General features: G+C 38.4%; 1 protein-coding gene across 7 annotated transcripts in view; it reads right to left on the reverse strand.

The window, feature by feature from the left end:
- Positions 1–19469, reverse strand: part of LOC125250290 (NACHT, LRR and PYD domains-containing protein 12-like) — a 224965-nt gene that overhangs the window by 197117 nt on the left and 8379 nt on the right. For 5 of the 7 annotated variants that reach the window (XM_048162795.1, XM_048162797.1, XM_048162791.1 and 2 more), the window contains 5 exons: positions 18524–18694; positions 11832–12005; positions 11232–11402; positions 9667–9840; positions 7443–7616 (listed from right to left, as the gene is read on the reverse strand). In XM_048162795.1, the coding sequence (XP_048018752.1) occupies positions 7443–7616; positions 9667–9840; positions 11232–11402; positions 11832–12005; positions 18524–18694 (864 nt within the window). Of the gene's footprint in view, positions 1–7442; positions 7617–8167; positions 8275–9666; positions 9841–11231; positions 11403–11831; positions 12006–18523; positions 18695–19469 lie in introns of all 7 variants that reach the window. The other 2 variants (XM_048162796.1, XM_048162798.1) reach the window with 1 other exon arrangement.

Here is a 19469-nt window from a genome sequence, read left to right on the forward strand (position 1 = left end):
TTGACTTTATTAGTTGAGTTAATTTTCTCCCTTTTGTTGCTGGGCTCCCCGTCTCTTGTTTTTGGTTACTTTTGTGAGTAATTTGTGTTAAAATAAAATCATTTATTTGGAAAACTCTAGCCGTTGTCCATCTGTTATGTTACGTGTCCCCCTTCACTCCTAGGCATTTAAACCGGGGACCGTAACATAATTGGGGGCTAATAATTTTAAATAAGTTAAAATGGAATTATATGGTGGATAATTTAGTCTTTCTTGCATTGATTTAACTGCGAGCTGCCGTGCTTTGCGCTATAGTACCAAAAAGTTCTATTTATTCTTTGTAAAACGTTTTATTGCGTTAAATAGGATTATTGGTGTTATTTCTCGCCACTTTCTTTGTTTCACTGTTCACGCTTTATTTTTTTGTGAATGAGCAGAACGGTAGTGACGTAGTAGCAAAAAGGGGTTTCCCAATATTGTGCCATCTGGAATTCCCCGTGTAACTTTGTGGCGTGTAAGTGAAAGCGTGTGCGTGTTTGGACACGGCTATTTTGTGCTTTTGGGAATGTTTTTTTGGCGTCCTTTGCATCGTTTTCACAGGAAATGCAGGTGAGTAAAGTGTTTTGTCTCTTGCACAGCGTTGTTTTGTAAAAAGTGGCCTTTTGCTCCTCCGTTAGGCTGAGAAGGTGTTGCTCTTTGAGCTTCATCTGTTTTTTTTTTTGTTTTAATAGTGTCGCGGGGAAGCGGTTAGTGTTAACTGCTAAAGCTGTTATCTCAGGAGCACGTCCGTAGGAGCTTGGGTGGTTGTCTATTGCAGATGGCCTCACAAACCTACTGGTTTTCAGTGCATAAGATCCCGCCGCAGAACCTGCGTGAAGAGTAAGGGTTGAGTTAGACAGGTGAGAATTTGATAGGCAGGTACAGCTAGTGGGGGCGCATTGGTTTGTTGTAGGTTTAAGCAGTGCTGTGCTTTAGTCATCACTTTACTTCACAGTGCATTTCCTTGTTTTGTTGTAAATTTTGGCGTGTGTAGTTATTTTAATTTTGCTGTTGGCTGGCTGAGGCTTGACGCGGTCTTTATGTCCTCTGTTAAATCTTTTTTTCTGTTTTTGACTGCATGTTTTTTGGTCTCATTATGGAAATTTAGTTTAGAGGACTTTGTGGCTCACCCGAGTCTTGAAAAATTTGAACAATGCACTAAAAATAATCTGTTCTCTATTGCTGCTCACTTTAAATTGCCTATCTCGAAACAAGATAAAAAACAAATATATTAAGTATCAATTACATATGGCTCTAGCTGAGAAAAATCTTCTCCCTGCTGTTAGCTCCGCTCCTTCTTATGCTATCGCACATCCAGATTCTGAGGTGCGTAAATTAGAGCTACAGGTTGAAATGCGGCGTTTAGAGCTCAAAGAGAAAGAGCTTCAGCATGATTTTGAGCTGCGTAAATTTGAAATTGAAGAGACAGGACGGTGTGAATCAGTTTCGTCTTAGAGCTAGACAGAGGAGCACTGAATTTATGACGGAGGCAGATTTTGATGTTAATAAATGCATTCGTTTAATCCACGCCTTTTTCTGAGAGGGATGTTGACAAATATTTTGTGCTATTTGAGCAGGTAGCAACGACCTTAAAATGGCCTATGGAAATTTGGCCTCTCCTTCTGCAGTGTGTGTTTACGGGCAAAGCCCAGGAGGCCTATGCTTCTCTCTCACCTGAGGTAAGTTTAAATTATGACCAGGTGAAGTCTGCAGTTCTTAGGTCTTATGAGTTGGTTCCTGAGGCTTATAGGCAGAAATTTCGTCGCTATAAGAAAGCCGAGGGCCAAAGTTATGTTGAGTTTGGTCGTGAGAAAATAGCACTGATTTGATCGTTGGTGGTTCTGCACAAGACGTAAAGAACTTTGATCAGTTACGCGATTCTAATTCTTATGGAAGAATTTAAAAACTGTCTACCAGACAAAATTGCAACATACTTGAATGAACAAAAAGTCACTAATGTGTCTGCTGCTGCAATATTAGCTGATGAATATGTTTTGACCCACAGGGAGAGCTTTGAAAAGCCTTCCGTTCCTCTGTCACAGCATGGTTCTGTTACGCACACCTACTCTAGTGAGCATGCTAATTCTAAAGACAGTGCAGCTAAGGCGAGGCCTGTGTGCGCTTATTGTAAAAAGCGTGGCCATCTGATCAACAACTGTTTTTTGTTAAATAAAAAGAAACCTAAAACTGTTGCATTGGTCAAAACGCCTTCAGGCCCTGCATTTTTCTGAATCTGAAATCGTGGACTTGGACATTTATTCTCCTTTCATTATGAAGGGCATGGTCTCACTTCCTGATAGCTGCACAAAAGTCCCAGTAACAATTTTACGTGATACTGCTGCTTCTAGATCTATTATTCTTCAAAGTGTGTTGCCTCTCTCAAATGCAACCTCCTTAAATTGTAGTGAGCTGGTGCAGGGCTTTGGAATGAAGTTTGTTAATTTACCCATGCACTCTGTTCAGCTTGACTCGGATCTGGTGTCTGGTCCAGTTGCAGTGGCCGCATACACTGCTTTTCCCATTAAAGGAGTGGATTTCCTTTTAGGAAATGATTTAGCTGGGGGTAAAATTCTAGTGAATCCTGAAGTTACTGCTGTGCCCCTTTGTCTCTGAAGGTCCTGATGAATTGCAAAAGAAATATCCTACAGTGTTTCCCGTCTGTGCTGTTACACGGGCTATGGCTAAAGCTAATGTTTTAGAGTGTGATGGTTTAGAGGGTAGCTTTATGATATATCCCGACATAGAAGTCGAAGTTGTCCCCTGACAGTAACACTATCACACATCCTTCAAGTGCTGCATTTGATCCCACAACGTCATATGAAGGTGGCGTGCATAGTTCACCTAATGTTCAGTTCAGAGGCACAAAAGCCGCTGGAGAGCTTTGGTGGCGGACACATGTCTCGGGAGCATCTAATTTCTGAGCAGAAGCGTGATCCATCACTCACCTCTTTATTTGAATTAGTCGTTTCTGAGGATGAGCTGGTGAACATGGCTTCTGGCTATATCCTTAAAAATGATGTCTTCTTGCGTAAGTGGACACCACCTTATGCTTCTACACAGGATGATTGGAGCGTTGTTACACAGATTGTTGTGCCAAACAGGTTTCGAGGTGAAATACTTAGCTTGGCACATAACGGTCCTTTAGCTGGTCATTTAGGTGTTAATAAAACTTATAACCGCATATTGCGCCAGTTTTTTTGGCCAGGGTTAAAACGTGATGTGAAATTACATTGTAAAACATGTCACACATGTCAAATTGCTGGAAAGTCGAATCCATCCATCCCGCCATACCCTTTGTATCCAATTCCGGCTGTAGATGCACCATTTGATCACATTATTGTAGACTGTGTGGGTCCATTGCCTCGTACTAAATCTGGCAACCAGTTTTTGTTGACCATTATTTGTGCTTCAACGCGCTTTCCTGAAGCTATACCTATGCGTAAAATCACTGCGCCCGCTGTTGTAAAAGCACTCATTAAATTCTTTTCATTTGTTTGGGCTCCCTAAGGTAATTCAAACCGACCAAGGGACTAACTTTATGTCTCGTGTGTTTGCACAGGTGGCCGATCAGCTGAACATCACCCACTGCTTTTCAAGTGCTTACCATCCAGCAAGTCAAGGCGTATTGGAGAGGTTTCATCAAACTCTCAAGGCGATGCTTCGGGCCTATTGCCTTGAATTTGAGAAGGAGTGGGATGATGGTGTACATCTTTTGCTGTTTGCAACTCGGGAAGTCGTACAGGAGTCTACTGGTTTTAGTCCAGCCGATTTGGTGTTTGCTCATAATGTGCGTGGTCCCTTAAAACTGCTTCAGGAGAATTGGTTGAATGAGTCCAAACCAGAAAATCTGATTATGTCAGCCATTTCGGTATAAGCTACATAGGGCTTGTGAGTTGGCTAAACAAAATTTGTCTGCTGCTCAATCCAAAATGAAAGGCTGGTATGACAAGAAGGCCAAGGCTAGACAGTTTAAACCTGGGGATAAAGTTTTAGTGTTTCTACCTATCCCTGGTTCTAGTCTTCAGGCACGATATAGTGGCCCTTATGTCATAGAAAAGCGTGTCAGTGACAGGGATTACGTTGTAGCTACTCCTGACCATGCCCGTCGTAGCAGACTTTGCCATGTCAATATGATTAAACCTTATTATGATCGTGAGCAGTTGGGCAAACCCACTTCTGGTGATGTGAACACAGTCCTGGCCTTGTCCAATGCTAAGCATTCTCAAACTGTGTGTTTGCCTTTATCCAGTGCTTTGCAGGTACCTGATCTCGTGGTGGGGACGTCCGGAGTTGGAATTGTCCCTGAGGCCTGTGAGTCACTGTCTGGTCCTGAAACTGGTATCGAGAGTTCTTCTGTCTCTACAGTTCAAGGCCAGATTGAAAAATTCTGAGATGCTTGCTAACCTTGATTCTTGTTTTTTGCATCTCCCCTGTTCACAACGTACAGACGTATTAAATTTAATTAATTGTTATGTTTCGTTATTTTCAGATGTGCCGTCCCAAACACACGTGTTGCAGCATGATATCGATGTTGGTGACAATGACCCGATTAAACAGCATCCGTACCGTCAACCCTGAAAAACGTCAGCGCCTCCAAAACCAAGTTGACTATATGCTGTTGCATGGCATTGCAGAATTTAGCACTAGTTCCTGGAGTTCCCCCTGTCTTCTTGCTATCAAGTCTAATGGAACGGACCGTTTCTGTACAGACTTTAGGAAGGTTAACAATGTCACAAAGCCTGATTGCCATCCTCTTCCTCGTATGGAGGACTGTGTTGACCGTGTGGGGTCAGCAGCTTTTGTGACAAAGTTAGACCTTCTTAAAGGCTACTGGCAGGTGCCTTTAACTCCACGTGCCAGGGAAATTAGTGCGTTTGTTACTCCTGATGCATTTTTACAGTACACTGTAATGCCTTTTGGCGTACGCAATGCGCCTGCTACCTTTCAGCGGTTAGTTAACCGCGTTTTGGGGGGGGTGCCGGGGTGCGAGGCGTATTTGGACGATATAGTAATCCATTCTGCAACATGGGAAGAGCACATCAGTCAGTTAAAACAAGTCTTTACTAGGTTAACTGAGGCAAATTTAACAGTTCAATTTGGCTAAGTGTGACTTCCAAAGCGACAGTAGTTTACCTGGGAAAAATTGTGGGTGGTGGCATGGTAAAGCCAGTAAATGCCAAAATTGAGGCCATCACGTCATTCCCAGTGCCTTCCACTCGTCGTGAATTGCAGCGGTTCTTGGGAATGGCGGGCTATTACCGTAGCTTTTGTAAAAACTTTTCTTCTGTGGCTGCTCCACTCACTGACCTGTTGAGTCCAAAAATGGTTTTTAAATGGTCACCAGAATGTCAACATGCATTCGAGTCTCTTAAAGCTCTTCTCGTGCATGCACCTGTCCTAGCTGCCCCAAGGTACGATCGTGCTTTTTAAGCTGGCTATTGATGCTAGTGATGCAGGAGCAGGCGCTGTTTTGTTGCAGGATGGGCCCGATGGCATTGAGCATCCCGTGTGCTATTTTTCCAAAAAGTTTCAAAAACATCAGAAGTCATATTCAACGATTGAAAAGGAGGCACTCGCTTTAATTTTGGCCCTTAATAATTTTGAAGTTTATATTGGTTCCTCTTCACGTCCGGTTATTGTTTACACAGATCACAATCCTCTCATTTTTATTCATCAAATGCGTAATTCTAACCAGCGTTTAATGAGGTGGGCTGTGTTTGTCCAAGCGTTTAATTTGGAGATAAAACATGTTCGCCGGTAAGAACAATGGTTTTGGCAGATGCGTTGTCGCGTGCTGTTACGTGGTGAATGGTTGCCCTTTTTCCGGATCACCATTCACCATCCAGGGGTGGGGGTGTTACGCCGTGTTTCGCAAATGCCCGGCCCAGAGTCCTCAATGATTAATTAACATTGTTATATTGTTTTCTTTTTCTAGTTTCCTATTGGCTGAGTTGGAGAAGCGAGGCTATAAAGTGACAGGAGGCGGACTTTCGGGTCTCGGCCAGCCACAGCTTTCTTCGCAGCCATATCGTTTCGTCTTTATATTATTTTCACTTAGTTTGTACTTTTTGTTGGAGCGGGGAGGCCCAGCTTGACTTTATTAGTTGAGTTAATTTTCTCCCTTTTGTTGCTGGGCTCCCCGTCTCTTGTTTTTGGTTACTTTTGTGAGTAATTTGTGTTAAAATAAAATCATTTATTTGGAAAACTCTAGCCGTTGTCCATCTGTTATGTTACGTGTCCCCCTTCACTCCTAGGCATTTAAACCGGGGACCGTAACAAACAGTTTTGAAAACAGTATGTAAGCATGTGCAAATTGGCCTGTACATACAAAGAGTTTTGTCAGTTGTTGTGTTTGAGTAAAAAAAGAATTTGAGAGATGTGGTCATTGAATGCATTTTGTGCCAAAGCAATGATAATTTATCCTCAGTTTAGCCCACATAGACTTCTGTTGGGCTCACTGTGTGAAGAGTTTTGCAAAAGTGACCTAAGTATTGAGAAATGTGTCCTAGCGTCTGTAAAAAACTGTAAAGACAGTGTTATTGTATTCTCCATCGTCGTGAGCTTCATTACAACCAGCCATTCATGACAATTTGTTACACTGTTTTTTAGTCTGTTCTCCCTTCTGTCTTGTTTCACAGCAAAGATTTGTCAGATTCCAGCATATGAAACTTTTTTACAGCCACAAAGTTTAAAATGCTCTTTTTACTGATACAAACCCATTAACTAAAACCTTTTCTGAATCTTTCTTCAGATGCAGCACTACAAATTATGTGACTTGAGTCCTGCTGTCTTAAAATAAATAAACTTCAATCTCACTGTAACTGCTGTACAGTATAATGATACTAACTGTAGTTTCTCCAGCTTGAATTGTGGGTTCATCAGTAGATCACTGAGGTTTTTCACTCCAGAGTCTCCTAGTTTATTCCCGCTCAGGTTCAGTTCTCTCAGGTGTGACGGGTTTGATTTCAGAGCTGAAGTCAGGATGACACACTGTTTCTCTGTAATTCTGCATTCACTCAGACTGAAGACAGAGAAATAACAATAATTCACATCTATGATGATCATCTTAGTGAAGAGCTTCAGCAGCATTTAGTTTCCAATAGTCTGTTTTGAAACCCAGTTACACTAGTTCTGTGTGCTGAAGATACTGTTTCTTCTCTTTCATTTTAACTATTTATTTAATGTCTCTATTCTTTATTCTCTGTTGAAAAGGCAGATTTCTGCATGTACACAATCAGTATAACGTATCAAATGATGGAAATAAAACAATTAATAAAAAAATAAAAAAATAAAAAAAAATAAAGTGACCAATAGGGAAAGCCCAGAAAGTGCACTGCTATAAAGAATGAAACATAAGCTCTGCTGTCTTAAAATAAAGAAACTTCAATCTCACTGTAACTGCTGTACAGTATAATGATACTAACTGTAGTTTCTCCAGCTTGAATTGTGGGTTCATCAGTAGATCACTGAGGTTTTTCACTCCAGAGTCTCCTAGTTCATTCCTCCACAGGTCCAGCTCTCTCAGGTGTGACGGGTTTGATTTCAGAGCTGAAGTCAGGATGACACACTGTTTCTCTGTAATACTGCATCTATACAGACTGAAGACAGAAAGAGAAAATGACTCAAATCCATGTTCAGTTCATGTGTGAGTTAAATGAATCATGAATAAATGTCATACAGTCACTAATAAACCAGCAAAAACATGGAAACTTAATGATATAAATGAACAAATCATGACAGGAGCATTTGAGGATACTAGTTACAATCCAAGTCTGGATCCGTCCTCACTCCCAAAAATAAGTGAATTTATCACTCTAGATTAATATAGAGGATCAATATAAAAACAACAGAAAAATTAACATTTAAATAGGCTATTTTCATTACTTTTTAAAGCACATATTTTGTAATCTGTAGTGACATACATTTTAACCTACCCAGCCTTGCTGATACACATATAAACCCGTTAACTAATACCATTTCTGAATCTTTCTTCAGATGGAGATGCAGCGCTACAAATGATGTGACTTGTGCCCTGTTGACTTAAAATAAACTAAACAGTAAATACAGTATAATGATACTAACTGTAGTTTCTCCAGCTTGAATTGTGGGTTCATCAGTAGATCACTGAGGTTTTTCACTCCAGAGTCTCCTAGTTTATTCCAGCTCAGGTTCAGCTCTCTCAGGTGTGACGGGTTTGATTTCAGAGCTGAAGTCAGAGCAGAACAACCTTCATCTGTCAGATCACAGGAGCTTAACCTACATTAGCAGAGAGAGTAGAAAATAAGACAGAAGAAAAATCTTTATTCACTAAAGTCACATAAACTTCATAAACAAATAAAACAGACAAAGTGAGATCATCATATTTATTTCACCAGATCACAAAATACTAAGATGAAAATGTTGCACAAATATAATTTGAACTCAGAGTCATTGTGAGATATTGAGTATAAAGTATTTTAGTTTAAACTGTTAAAGTGATTTTAAGCATTTTGATTCTTGTATGTGAAGAATGTTATTTTTTACAAGTTTATTTTAATAGGGACAGTACAAAAAACATGTATTGCACATCAAGAGTATAGCATGAGTGACCAGATTTCTCATGGTGAAATACGGGACAGGTGAGCAAAGGATGGGCAATATGACCATGATATGAGACATTTTATTTCACAATTTATATATATCTATATCTATCTATCTATCTATCTATCTATCTATATATATATATATATATATATAATGCTATAACTATTTTGTTATATAAAAATACATTTACAAATTACAAACAATACGACAAATATAATGGAGATGCAGATTAAATAAACTTATTTACCATGTATACATTTATTTAACATCTTTTGTTGTTTGATTAACATTAATGACAAATATTTAATTAGGCTACTGTCCCTTTAAGACAGAATTTATGGATGTAATATTAAATATACTGACACATATCCAGTTTTCACTCAACTGTTTACGTCCACTTAAGCCATAACTGACTGTATTTACATGAGATACTCCACAAGATGGACATTTTGACAACTGTGTGCGCATTTGACCATTCAGGCGCGAGGAGAATTTATCGCGCTCTATCTGGGAGAACTGGGATCACGCGCAAGGCAAGAGAGAGCGCTTCTGTTGTGTGTCATTCAGCGCGATTCTGCCAATCCCGCCTTCACCAATGGCAAGTTAATTGATGTCAAATTGTGATTGGATGTTAATTTTGTTCTACGATGAATTGATTGGGCTGTTCTCACTTGACAGACACTAGGCTACTCGTTCTATGATCACCCAAAAATAAATTTTAGGAAACATGAAATACGGGACAAAACTTTTTTCTTAATAAGTCGGGACACTTAAAATAGAGCTGAACTATGGGACTGTCCTGAGAAAAACGTGACGTCTGGTCACCCTAAGCATGAGCTAATTTGCATCTTGCGTCCCTAGAAAGGTTTTTCTAAAAATAAATAAATTAATAATAAAAAAAACCTGTCAAAAATTAAATCTATTAGCTAACATAGCATATCATTTATACACATAAAAATACATACCAAAACAACCTGTACCCTACCTATTTTAAGGACACTTCCAACCCTGGTAACATGAATAACTAGACTCTGAATAACTGCTGTACAGTATAATGATACTAACTGTAGTTTCTCCAGCTTGAATTGTGGGTTCATCAGTAGATCACTGAGGTTTTTCACTCCAGAGTCTCCTAGTTCATTCACACTCAGGTTCAGCTCTCTCAGGTGTGACGGGTTTGATTTCAGAGCTGAAGTCAGGATGACACACTGATCCTCTGTAATACTGCATTCACTCAGACTGAAGACAGAAAGAGAAAAGACAATGACTCAGATCTCTGATGACCAACTAACATGTTTAGCTTCATCCAGCAGACTTTTGCTGACAAATAAACAGGGATATCCAGGTGCAGGTAACATGGAGAAAGACACACATTGTTCATTTAGGGGGCTTTCACACTGGGCTTGTTTGCCGCGGTCCAAGCCCGGTCTCGATTGTTCCCGGTGGTCTTGTTTCACACTCAAACTGATTCTATCGGACCCTGGTGTGTTTGTGTTCATCTTACGTCACAGATGTGATATTCACATGAACCGCAGCACAGTTCGAGTGCAACCGAACTCAGACCACCTCCTTCAGGTAATCTCGGTCTCATTTAGGCAGAGTTTTCTTATCCAAAACAGAAGGATTATTCAGATTTGTGTTCCTATCCCTGTCTTTAGCTGTAAATAATCACACCTCCAAAAATATAGATAAGATTTTCCTTGATTTTATCTGGGGTAATAAATGTTCTAGCAAACAAAAAGAGTGATGGCAAACAAAAAGTCTCGAAGTCCTGAATTTTGATGATACTAACAATACATTTAAAATTAACTGGTTAAAAAGATGTTTGCTTGGGTCAAATTGTGGTATTTTATTCCTAATGATATATTTAATAGGGTATGTGGTCTTTCTTTTTTGATGAAATGCAATTACTCCACTGGTAAATTACCTGTTAAACTGGTCAGATTTCATCAACAAGCTTTGTTAGCCTGGAAACTGGTTACAACCACAACGTTTCCACACACAAAACCATCTTATGAAATAATTTGGATAGTAAAATTAGAAATAGATAAATGGTTTAATAAAAAACATATTTTTTGTTACTGATCTATTCATCTCTAATGTTGAATATGTCTTATATGAATATGTCATTCTGTAAAAAAGAAAGTGAAGATATTTGTCATTTATTCTTCTCATATAATGTTTCATCACTTTTCTGGAAAGATTTGAGTTCCTATTGTTTTTCTAAAGGTGGGTAACTTCTGTCCACCTCGTCTGTAAGCAAGGAATAAAATTAAGAAATTTATTTTTAATTTAATGTTGATTCTGGAATTAAAAAACAATAATAAAAAATATTTTTAAAAACAATCGTGATTGTTTTTTTTCCCTCCCAGCCCTATTACACGTCACCAGCAATCAGTAAACAAATGATCACATTCAGCAATCATGTTCAAAAAGAGCAATTTACATTTAAATTACACAGAATTAACCTGTGAAAGTTAGGAAAGACATCTGTGATTATAGTGCAGCCGTTTTTTCAATCTATCACTTATTTGAAGAGTTTTCTAAGCTCTGGAAAAACATTATTATCAGCTACAGTAACATTACCATGAAAAGTAATGTAATATTTTAAATAAATGAACAATACTCACGTCAGTGTGTTGAGTCGGCAGTGTTTATCCTGCAGTAGAGCAGCGATCTGATTCACTCGTGTGTCTCCTAGTTCATGATCACTCAGATTCAGCTCTCTCTTGAGTAACGGGTTTTTACCCACAACTCTCTCCACATACTGACAGGCTTCATCTGCAGCAGCACTCAAAAACCTGCAGAAGAGTCAATTCAGTTCTCAACTAAATGTCTGTTGCATTACAAACATGATTGATAAGATAAAAAAACTTAATTATTGTTCTAAAGACAAGCTCTAGTTAGTTATTTAGATGTAACAGGTGTGAGAAACATCAGCACAGTGAAAACTGGCTTGTGAAACTGCATGTTTGTGAACATCTGGAGACTCATAGACCTGCTGTAGAGATACAGTGAATCTGGACTTGGTGGAAAACAATTGTGTTCAGAAAACAATTTGACTGTAGCTGTAGCTTGTACCACAACTAAACTGTGTTTATGGTTATCATCTTCTTGATCATTTTGATGCAACAAATAGTACAGCTTATTGTATAACTAAATTAATATATTTGTTATGAATATTTAGCCTGCATATAACTAATTTTGTTAATCATTTCATCCCGTCTCACCTCAGTGTATTCAGTTGAAAGTTTGGATCCTGTAGTAAATCATTGAGCTCCTTCACTCCTGATTGTCCAGGATCATTTCCTGTGAGATCCAGCTCTATCAGGTGTGAAGGGTTTGATCTCAGAGCTGAAGCCAGAGCTTTATAACCTTCTTCTGTTACACTGCAGTTAGAGAGTCTAGAACAGGAATGAAAACATTCAGCTGGTTAATCTGAACAATATAAATCCTTAAAGTGAATTTTATTTTGTTTTTATACAAATGTATTGAAAGTTAGTTTCAAAAACTGACAACTGAATATGGAGTCAAACAACAGGAGAAAGAGTGAAAGATAATCTCTTTTGTACTGTTTTCTTTCATCTCTATACCCACATGGAAAGAACCTATATGTGGATATATGCGCATATATGAAACCTATATGCAGTGTATATGTACATATATGCTGCATATATGCACATATATGATAATATATATGCTGCATATATGCGCATATATACTGCATATATGCTATATATATGCTGCATATATGCGTATATATACTGCATATATGTGTATATATGCCACATATAGGCAAAATTGAGGTGCATATATGTGCATATACAGGAAATATAGGTCTCCTGTATTGCTTCTTCATATCCATATATATGCCCTATACATACAAGATATATCTTCTATATAGCTAATGGCAGGATCTGGTCATTTTGTAGCTCATATCTCATTTTTGACTGTCATACATGATGCCTAGCTCATATTTTCTATTATCAAGGCAAAAACTAAGAATTAACGAAAAAAATTATGCAAGAACTTATGTATGTGCGAATGTAGCAGTTATGTATTTAGACAATTATTTTGTGATTCCACTTGCCATGACCATATTTGGGGTTTCCTGCCGCCATGCTGACTTGGGGTGTTGACGCACTTTGCTGCTTCCCAGTCTGCATGAGACATCACAGCGGTAGGTCGCACAAAGTTTTTGCGGTGATTCAATTAAGGCCATGTTTCATGTAACAGCTGAATTCACATGATATATTTGTATGATTGTAATCCAAAACCCCTCTGTGATGTACATTCAGATGTTTCGTTGATTATTTTTCTTTACTTAAGTTACTTTTAATATCTCTCTTTCTCAGCATTGTGCGTTGCTGCCGCATGCTGTTTGTATGCTGCACAAGTCCTCATATATTGCCATTTGTGTTATACAGAATAAAGTGAGGACCTGATGGCAAGATTTTTCGCAGTCTGTCTTTGATTACGACACAACGCAGAAAACACACCGCTACACGAACACGTGAAATTGGTCCCACATGGAAAAAACCTATATAAACATATATGTTTCAATATAGGTTTGATATAGGTTTTTAATATATGTGACATATATAAAATTGGCCGTTTTCCTATATTATGTGTGCATATATGTACATATATGTACATATAATATAGGAAAACGGCCAATTTTATATATGTCACATATATGTAAAACCTATATCAAACCTATATTGAAACATATATGTTTATATAGGTTTTTTCCATGTGGGTAACAGACCACCATCTTCACTTTAATTAAAAAAAACATTCATTATATCAAGCCAAGTTTTATATATAAGTTTCTTCTGACAGTAAATGCGAACGTCTCAAAGACCGAAAGAGTATGAGCAGAAGTAAACATGCACACACTTGCATCGCTCACAGGCCCCATCTTGTGCACCAAGTCCATTTTGATCTTTAACATTAGGGGCCCTATTTTGATGATCTAAATCAAGGATGGGCAACTTCGATAGTGACAAGGCCCATCATTTTTTCTTCTTAATACCAGGGGGCCAGATTACTAATCGTCACTCACACCATTTACACCAGGATTGACCGGAAATAGCGACCTCTCCTCAATTAATTTAGTATTAATATCATAATCTGAATGCAATCTTTACATTACTTATTACTATTGCTTTTTAAATGTCCAGCGGTCTGTATTTAAAGACATTTCGGGCCGTATGTGGCCTGTGGGCCACCAGTTTCCCATCCCTGATCTAAGTGCATGGTCTAAAGCATAAGGCACAAGTGCACTTAGGGCATGTCCGAATCCAATTTAATTTAATTTCTAAACGCTTTTCTAGCAAGGAAACTGATCTACTTTTGCGCTAGGTTAAAACATGCGAGCAGATCATCTAGCCTCCGGGACAAGCAGGATTTTAGCAAAGCATTTTTATTTTTATGCACACAATAATAATCTTTTACATTGTAATCCTTTTATTTTTAATATTTGACATGTTTGTGTGCTGCTGTGTTACACGCCTTGTGCACTCGCCTATAAGCACATATTACTAACGTGCTCGTTAATTAACAAAAAATATTGTGCCATTGACTTTAGACCAGGATTCAGTTGGTCAATGGCTCAGTCTTTCAGTTAGATCTCGTTTTCAGACCAGCACGTCCATGGAGCACAAATGCATTTGCTATTTAAACAATGTGGCACAGGACATGAAAATGATAACTGCGTTGGGCTTAAACTAGCAAAAACAATTGCGTCACACATTCCAGCACATTGTGCCGGGTGTATGATAGGACCGTAGATCTTCCCTTTTCTTGGAACAAAACCAATGCTTAATGTCAATTCAATATTACTCTTAAAGCTGGAGTAAGCAGAATTTCCAAAACATTGTTTGGAAGTTAGTCGGGCCGACACCAACAACAAATGTGTAACCAATCAGCATTAGGGGGTGTATGATGGTCGAGGAGAGAGAATTAGCAAGAGGGAGATTTGAAAAAAAAACAACAACTGCAGAAAGAGAGATGGGACACAATACAAACGAGCTGAAAAGAAGATCACTGGAATGAAGGTTTATGACTGGGCAAGCGCTTTAGGACCCGCGTATATATTAGAAAAGCTTTCCAGCACTAGAGAGGCCTGAAGGAAGGCCTGAAAACAGACGCGGATGCTGCTTTCATTCTGCTTCACCTGTTTACCGACTAACAATGAACACTTAATTTGTTAATTTTTTTGTGCTTTCATGTAGTTCGTTCATCAACTGCAGTTTATTTTTCGTGAAGCATTTTGTCGCATGTCAGCTGTGATAAACAGACATCCACTCGCATTTTGTGTGTAACAGTGGCCAGATAGTAAGAGTTTTGCAGTTATACTACAGCACACTGATGACCGCTAGAGAATGCGGTGTTTAGTTAGTGTTTAGTTTGTTATTGTTAGAGCACTCGCCTTGCCTGCCAGCAGTGATCAGGCCAGAGTGCGAGACCGACTCGGAGCAGGGTGGTTTGGATTGGAGTGTGCGTTTTGGAGACGGAGCAATGAAAAGAGGGGTGGGCTTGTTTGGGTTTATTTCAAATATCAACAATGTCCAACAGCATTTTTCAAAATCTAATTATCGTAGATCTTTCCTTTTCTTGGAACAAAACCAATGCTTAATGTCAATTCAATATTACTCTTAAAGGTGCCCTAGATTCAAAAATTTAATTTACCATGGCATAGTTAAATAACAAGAGTTCAGTACATGGAAAAGACATACAGTGAGTCTCAAACTCCATTGTTTCCTCCTTCTTATATAAATCTCATTTGTTTAAAAGACCTCCGAAGAACAGGCGAATCTCAACATAACACCGACTGTTACATAACAGTCGGGGTGTACGCCCCAATATTTGCATAATGCCAGCCCATGTTCCCAACATTATGAAAGGGATTACACAAGGGCAGCAAGTTAACGTCTGGAGCTGCACACAGCCGAATCATCAGACTAGGTAAGCAAGAACAACAGCAAAAAATGGCAGATGGAGCAATAATAACTGACATAATCCATGATAGCATGATATTTTTACTGATATTTGTAAATTGTCTTTCTAAATGTTTCGTTAGCATGTTGCTAATGTACTGTCAAATGATGTTAAAGTTACCATCGTTTCTTACTGAAAAGAGCTGTCGCTATTTTCATTTTTTAAACACTTGCAGTCTGTATATGTCACAGACACGTCAGGTTCCACCTCACTCCCTTACCCACGCACTCAATCACCAGCATATTGATCACTGCCACCTGTGACTCATCAGCACCGCAATCAGCACCAGTATAAAGCCACCACACTCACACACACTCACTGTCCGGTCTCGTTTGCACTACGACATATGTATGCTTACCTTAAGGACTCCCAATGCCATATCTACCTGCTCCAGTCATCTCCTCCAGCTCCCTCGTCTCCTGTTCCCCGTGTGTACTTACCTGCTTGTGTGTGTGAGTGTCTCCGCCAGCTCCTTCCATCATCTGCATCTGCAAGACATAATCAGGACAGTATTATATTCTCCTCATCTCTCATCATTCCATTATCTGCTCACCATCACTCTGTGCTCTGCTTATACGTGAATAAACTTACCTGGATTGTTATTATCTCTGCCTCCGTGTCTCTGTTGTAACAGTATAATGCATAAACACAACTTCATTCTTTATAAATCTCTCCAACAGTGTAGCAATAGCCGTTAGCCACGGAGGACAGCCTCAAATTCACTCAGAATAAAACTTCTGTAACAGTGGCCAGATAGTGAGAGTTTTGCAGTTTTACTACTGCACAATGACGACCGCTAGAGAATGCGGTGTTTAGTTAGTGTTTAATTAGTTATTGTTAGAGTACTCGCCTTCCCTGCCAGCAGTGATCAGGCCAGAGTGCGAGACCGATTGGAGTGTGCGTTTTGGAGGCGGAGCAATGAAGAGAGGCGTGGGCTTGTTTGGGTTTATTTCAAATATTAACAATGTCCAACAGCATTTTTCAAAATTTAATTATCCCACCTTTAATGTAAAACACATCAACAATATAATATTACAGTGACAAACTCGCTTATATTAAACATCTATCTTTTATCAATAAAACAATAGTACTGATGACATGGTATACCCGTGTTATAACAAATAAATGAAAGGTCTTTGGAATTTCCCCTTAATTCAAAGTGAATGCTTTGTTTGTGGTTTATTAATATTAACGAAAACAACAACTACAAAAAAGCACAATGACAAATTAATTCATATTAAAGGTGCCCTTGAATGAAAAATTTAATTTATCTTGGCATAGTTAAATAACAAGTGTTCAGTACATGGAAATGACAAACAGTAAGTCTCAAACTCCATCGTTTCCTCCTTCTTATATAAATCTCATTTGTTTAAAAGACCTCTGAAGAACAGGCAAATCTCAACATAACACTGACTGTTACATAACAGTCGGGATCATTAATATGTACGCCCCAATATTTGCATATGCCAGCCTTTGTTCCCAACATTATGAAAGGAATTTATTACACAAGGGCAGGCAGTAACGTCTGGAGCAGCACAGCCGAATCATAAGACTAGGTAAGCAAGCAAGAACAATAGCGAAAAATGGCAGATGGAGCAATAATAACTTTTTTTGAGCTGAAACTTCACAGACACATTCAGGGGACACCTTAGACTTATATTACATCTTGTAAAAAAACGTTCAGTGGCACCTTTAAATGTGCCCTAGAATTAAAAATTGAATTTATCTTGGCATAGTTAAATAACAAGAGTTCAGTACATGGAAATGACATACAGTGAGTCTCAAACTCCATTGTTTCCTCCTTCTTATATAAATCACATTTGTTTAAAAGACCTCCGAGGAACAGGCGAATCTCATAACTTACGTAACTGTCAGGATCATTAATATGTACGCCCCCAATATTTGCATATGCCAGCCCATGTTCAAGCATTAGACAAGGGCAGGATGTCTGGATGTGCACAGCTGAATCATCAGACTAGGTAAGCCAGCAAGAACAACAGCGAAAAATGGCAGATGGAGCAATAATAACTTACATGATCCATGATATCATGATATTTTTAGTGATATTTTTAAATTGTCTTTCTAAATGTTTCGTTAGCATGTTGCTAATGTACTATTAAATGTGGTTAAAGTTACCATCGTTTATTACTATATTCACGGAGACAAGACTGTCGTTATTTTCATTATTAAACACTTGCAGTCTGTATAATTCATAAACACAACTTCATTCTTTATAAATCTCTCCAACAGTGTAGCATTAGCCGTTAGCCACGGATCACAGCCTCAAATTCATTCAAAATCAAATGTAAACATCCAAATAAATACAATACTCACATAATTTGATGCATGCATGCAGTATGCATGACGAACACTTTGTAAAGATCCATTTTGAGGGTTATATTAGCAGTGTAAACTTTGTTTATGCACTGTTTAAGGCAAGCGCGAGCTCCGTGGACGGGGAGCGAGCATTTAAAGGGGCCACAACCTGAATCGGCTCATTTCTAATTATGCCCCAAAAGAGGCAGTTAAAAAAATGAATTAAAAAAAATCTATGGGGTATTTTGAGCTGAAACTTCACAGACACATTCAGGGGACACCTTAGACTTATATTACATCTTGTAAAAAAACGTTCGATGGCACCTTTAAACAGTGGACTTTTATTAACAAAATGAATAAGCTGGATGATATGGTACACCCACGCGTAAATAAAAGATCTTTGGATTTTAAAACAAATGCTGAGTTTGTGGTTCGTTATTTTTAATGAAAACACAACAACAATAAAACAAAGATAAACTCACTTACATTAAACAAAGAAATTCAACTTTTATTAACAAAAGTTCTCTTGCACTTTTGCCTCTGATATCATCTTGTCAGTTATCGCACCTCACTTTCGTCATGTGACTCCTGTGGCTCAACTTACCTCAGTATCTTCAATTTACACTTTAAATTCCTCAGTCCAGTGCAGAGCAGCTTCACTCCTGAATCATGCAGATTATTATTGTTCATGTTCAGCTCTTTCAGATTGGTATCTAATCCAAGAACTGCAGCCAGAGCTGAACAGCTTTTGTCTGTTAAGTTACAATCATTTAGCCTACAAGAGAAATAAATCACATCAAGGAATTAGATGGAACACATGCATTTTTCTACAGTATATAGAAATATTAAAGCTGCTTTCTTTAACTTTTTTTTAAATTTACAATAAATTTACAAAAATTATATAATGAGAACAGCATGAATCCATTTTCCAAAGTGAAACAATTTTCAAGGTGTACAGTAGTGATTATCCCCAATCACTACTTTACACCTATAATAAGTGTTTATGTTCTGATTATTTTAGACTGGTTCGTGTCGTACCACCACGGAGTAGCACAGTACTTACGTGTCACGTCATAGACATGAAATCACCTTTATTTCTAAAGTGCTTTTTTACAATGCAGATTCTGCCAAAGCAGCTTTACAGTGATAACAAGAAAATAATTTTGGCAGCACAACAGCTCTAGAAGTAAATGGTGTCATTGTCCAGCTTAAGTAAGTTCAGTATTGATTCATTCATTCATTGTAAAAATCATTAATTATTAATTTGGTTCATTTAAATATATCCAGCGGCACAAGAGAAAACAGTGATGTCCAGCTCTGTTCAGTTCGTAGACAATGGTGTCAATGCAGGCAGATCAAAACATTGTTGAATATCAAGTGTCCCTAAATAAGCAAGCCAGAGCTGACAGTGGCAAGGAACCCAAACTCCATCAGGTGACAAAAATGGAGGAAAAAAAAAAAACCTTGGGAGAAACCAAGCTCAGTCGGGGGGCCAGTTCTGCTCTGGCCAACAACGAACAGTGCATGATTATGATTCAGGCAGCGTTACG

Source organism: Megalobrama amblycephala, linkage group LG17 (genome assembly GCF_018812025.1).
Source record: "Megalobrama amblycephala isolate DHTTF-2021 linkage group LG17, ASM1881202v1, whole genome shotgun sequence".
In the NCBI taxonomy this organism is placed as follows: domain Eukaryota; kingdom Metazoa; phylum Chordata; class Actinopteri; order Cypriniformes; family Xenocyprididae; genus Megalobrama; species Megalobrama amblycephala.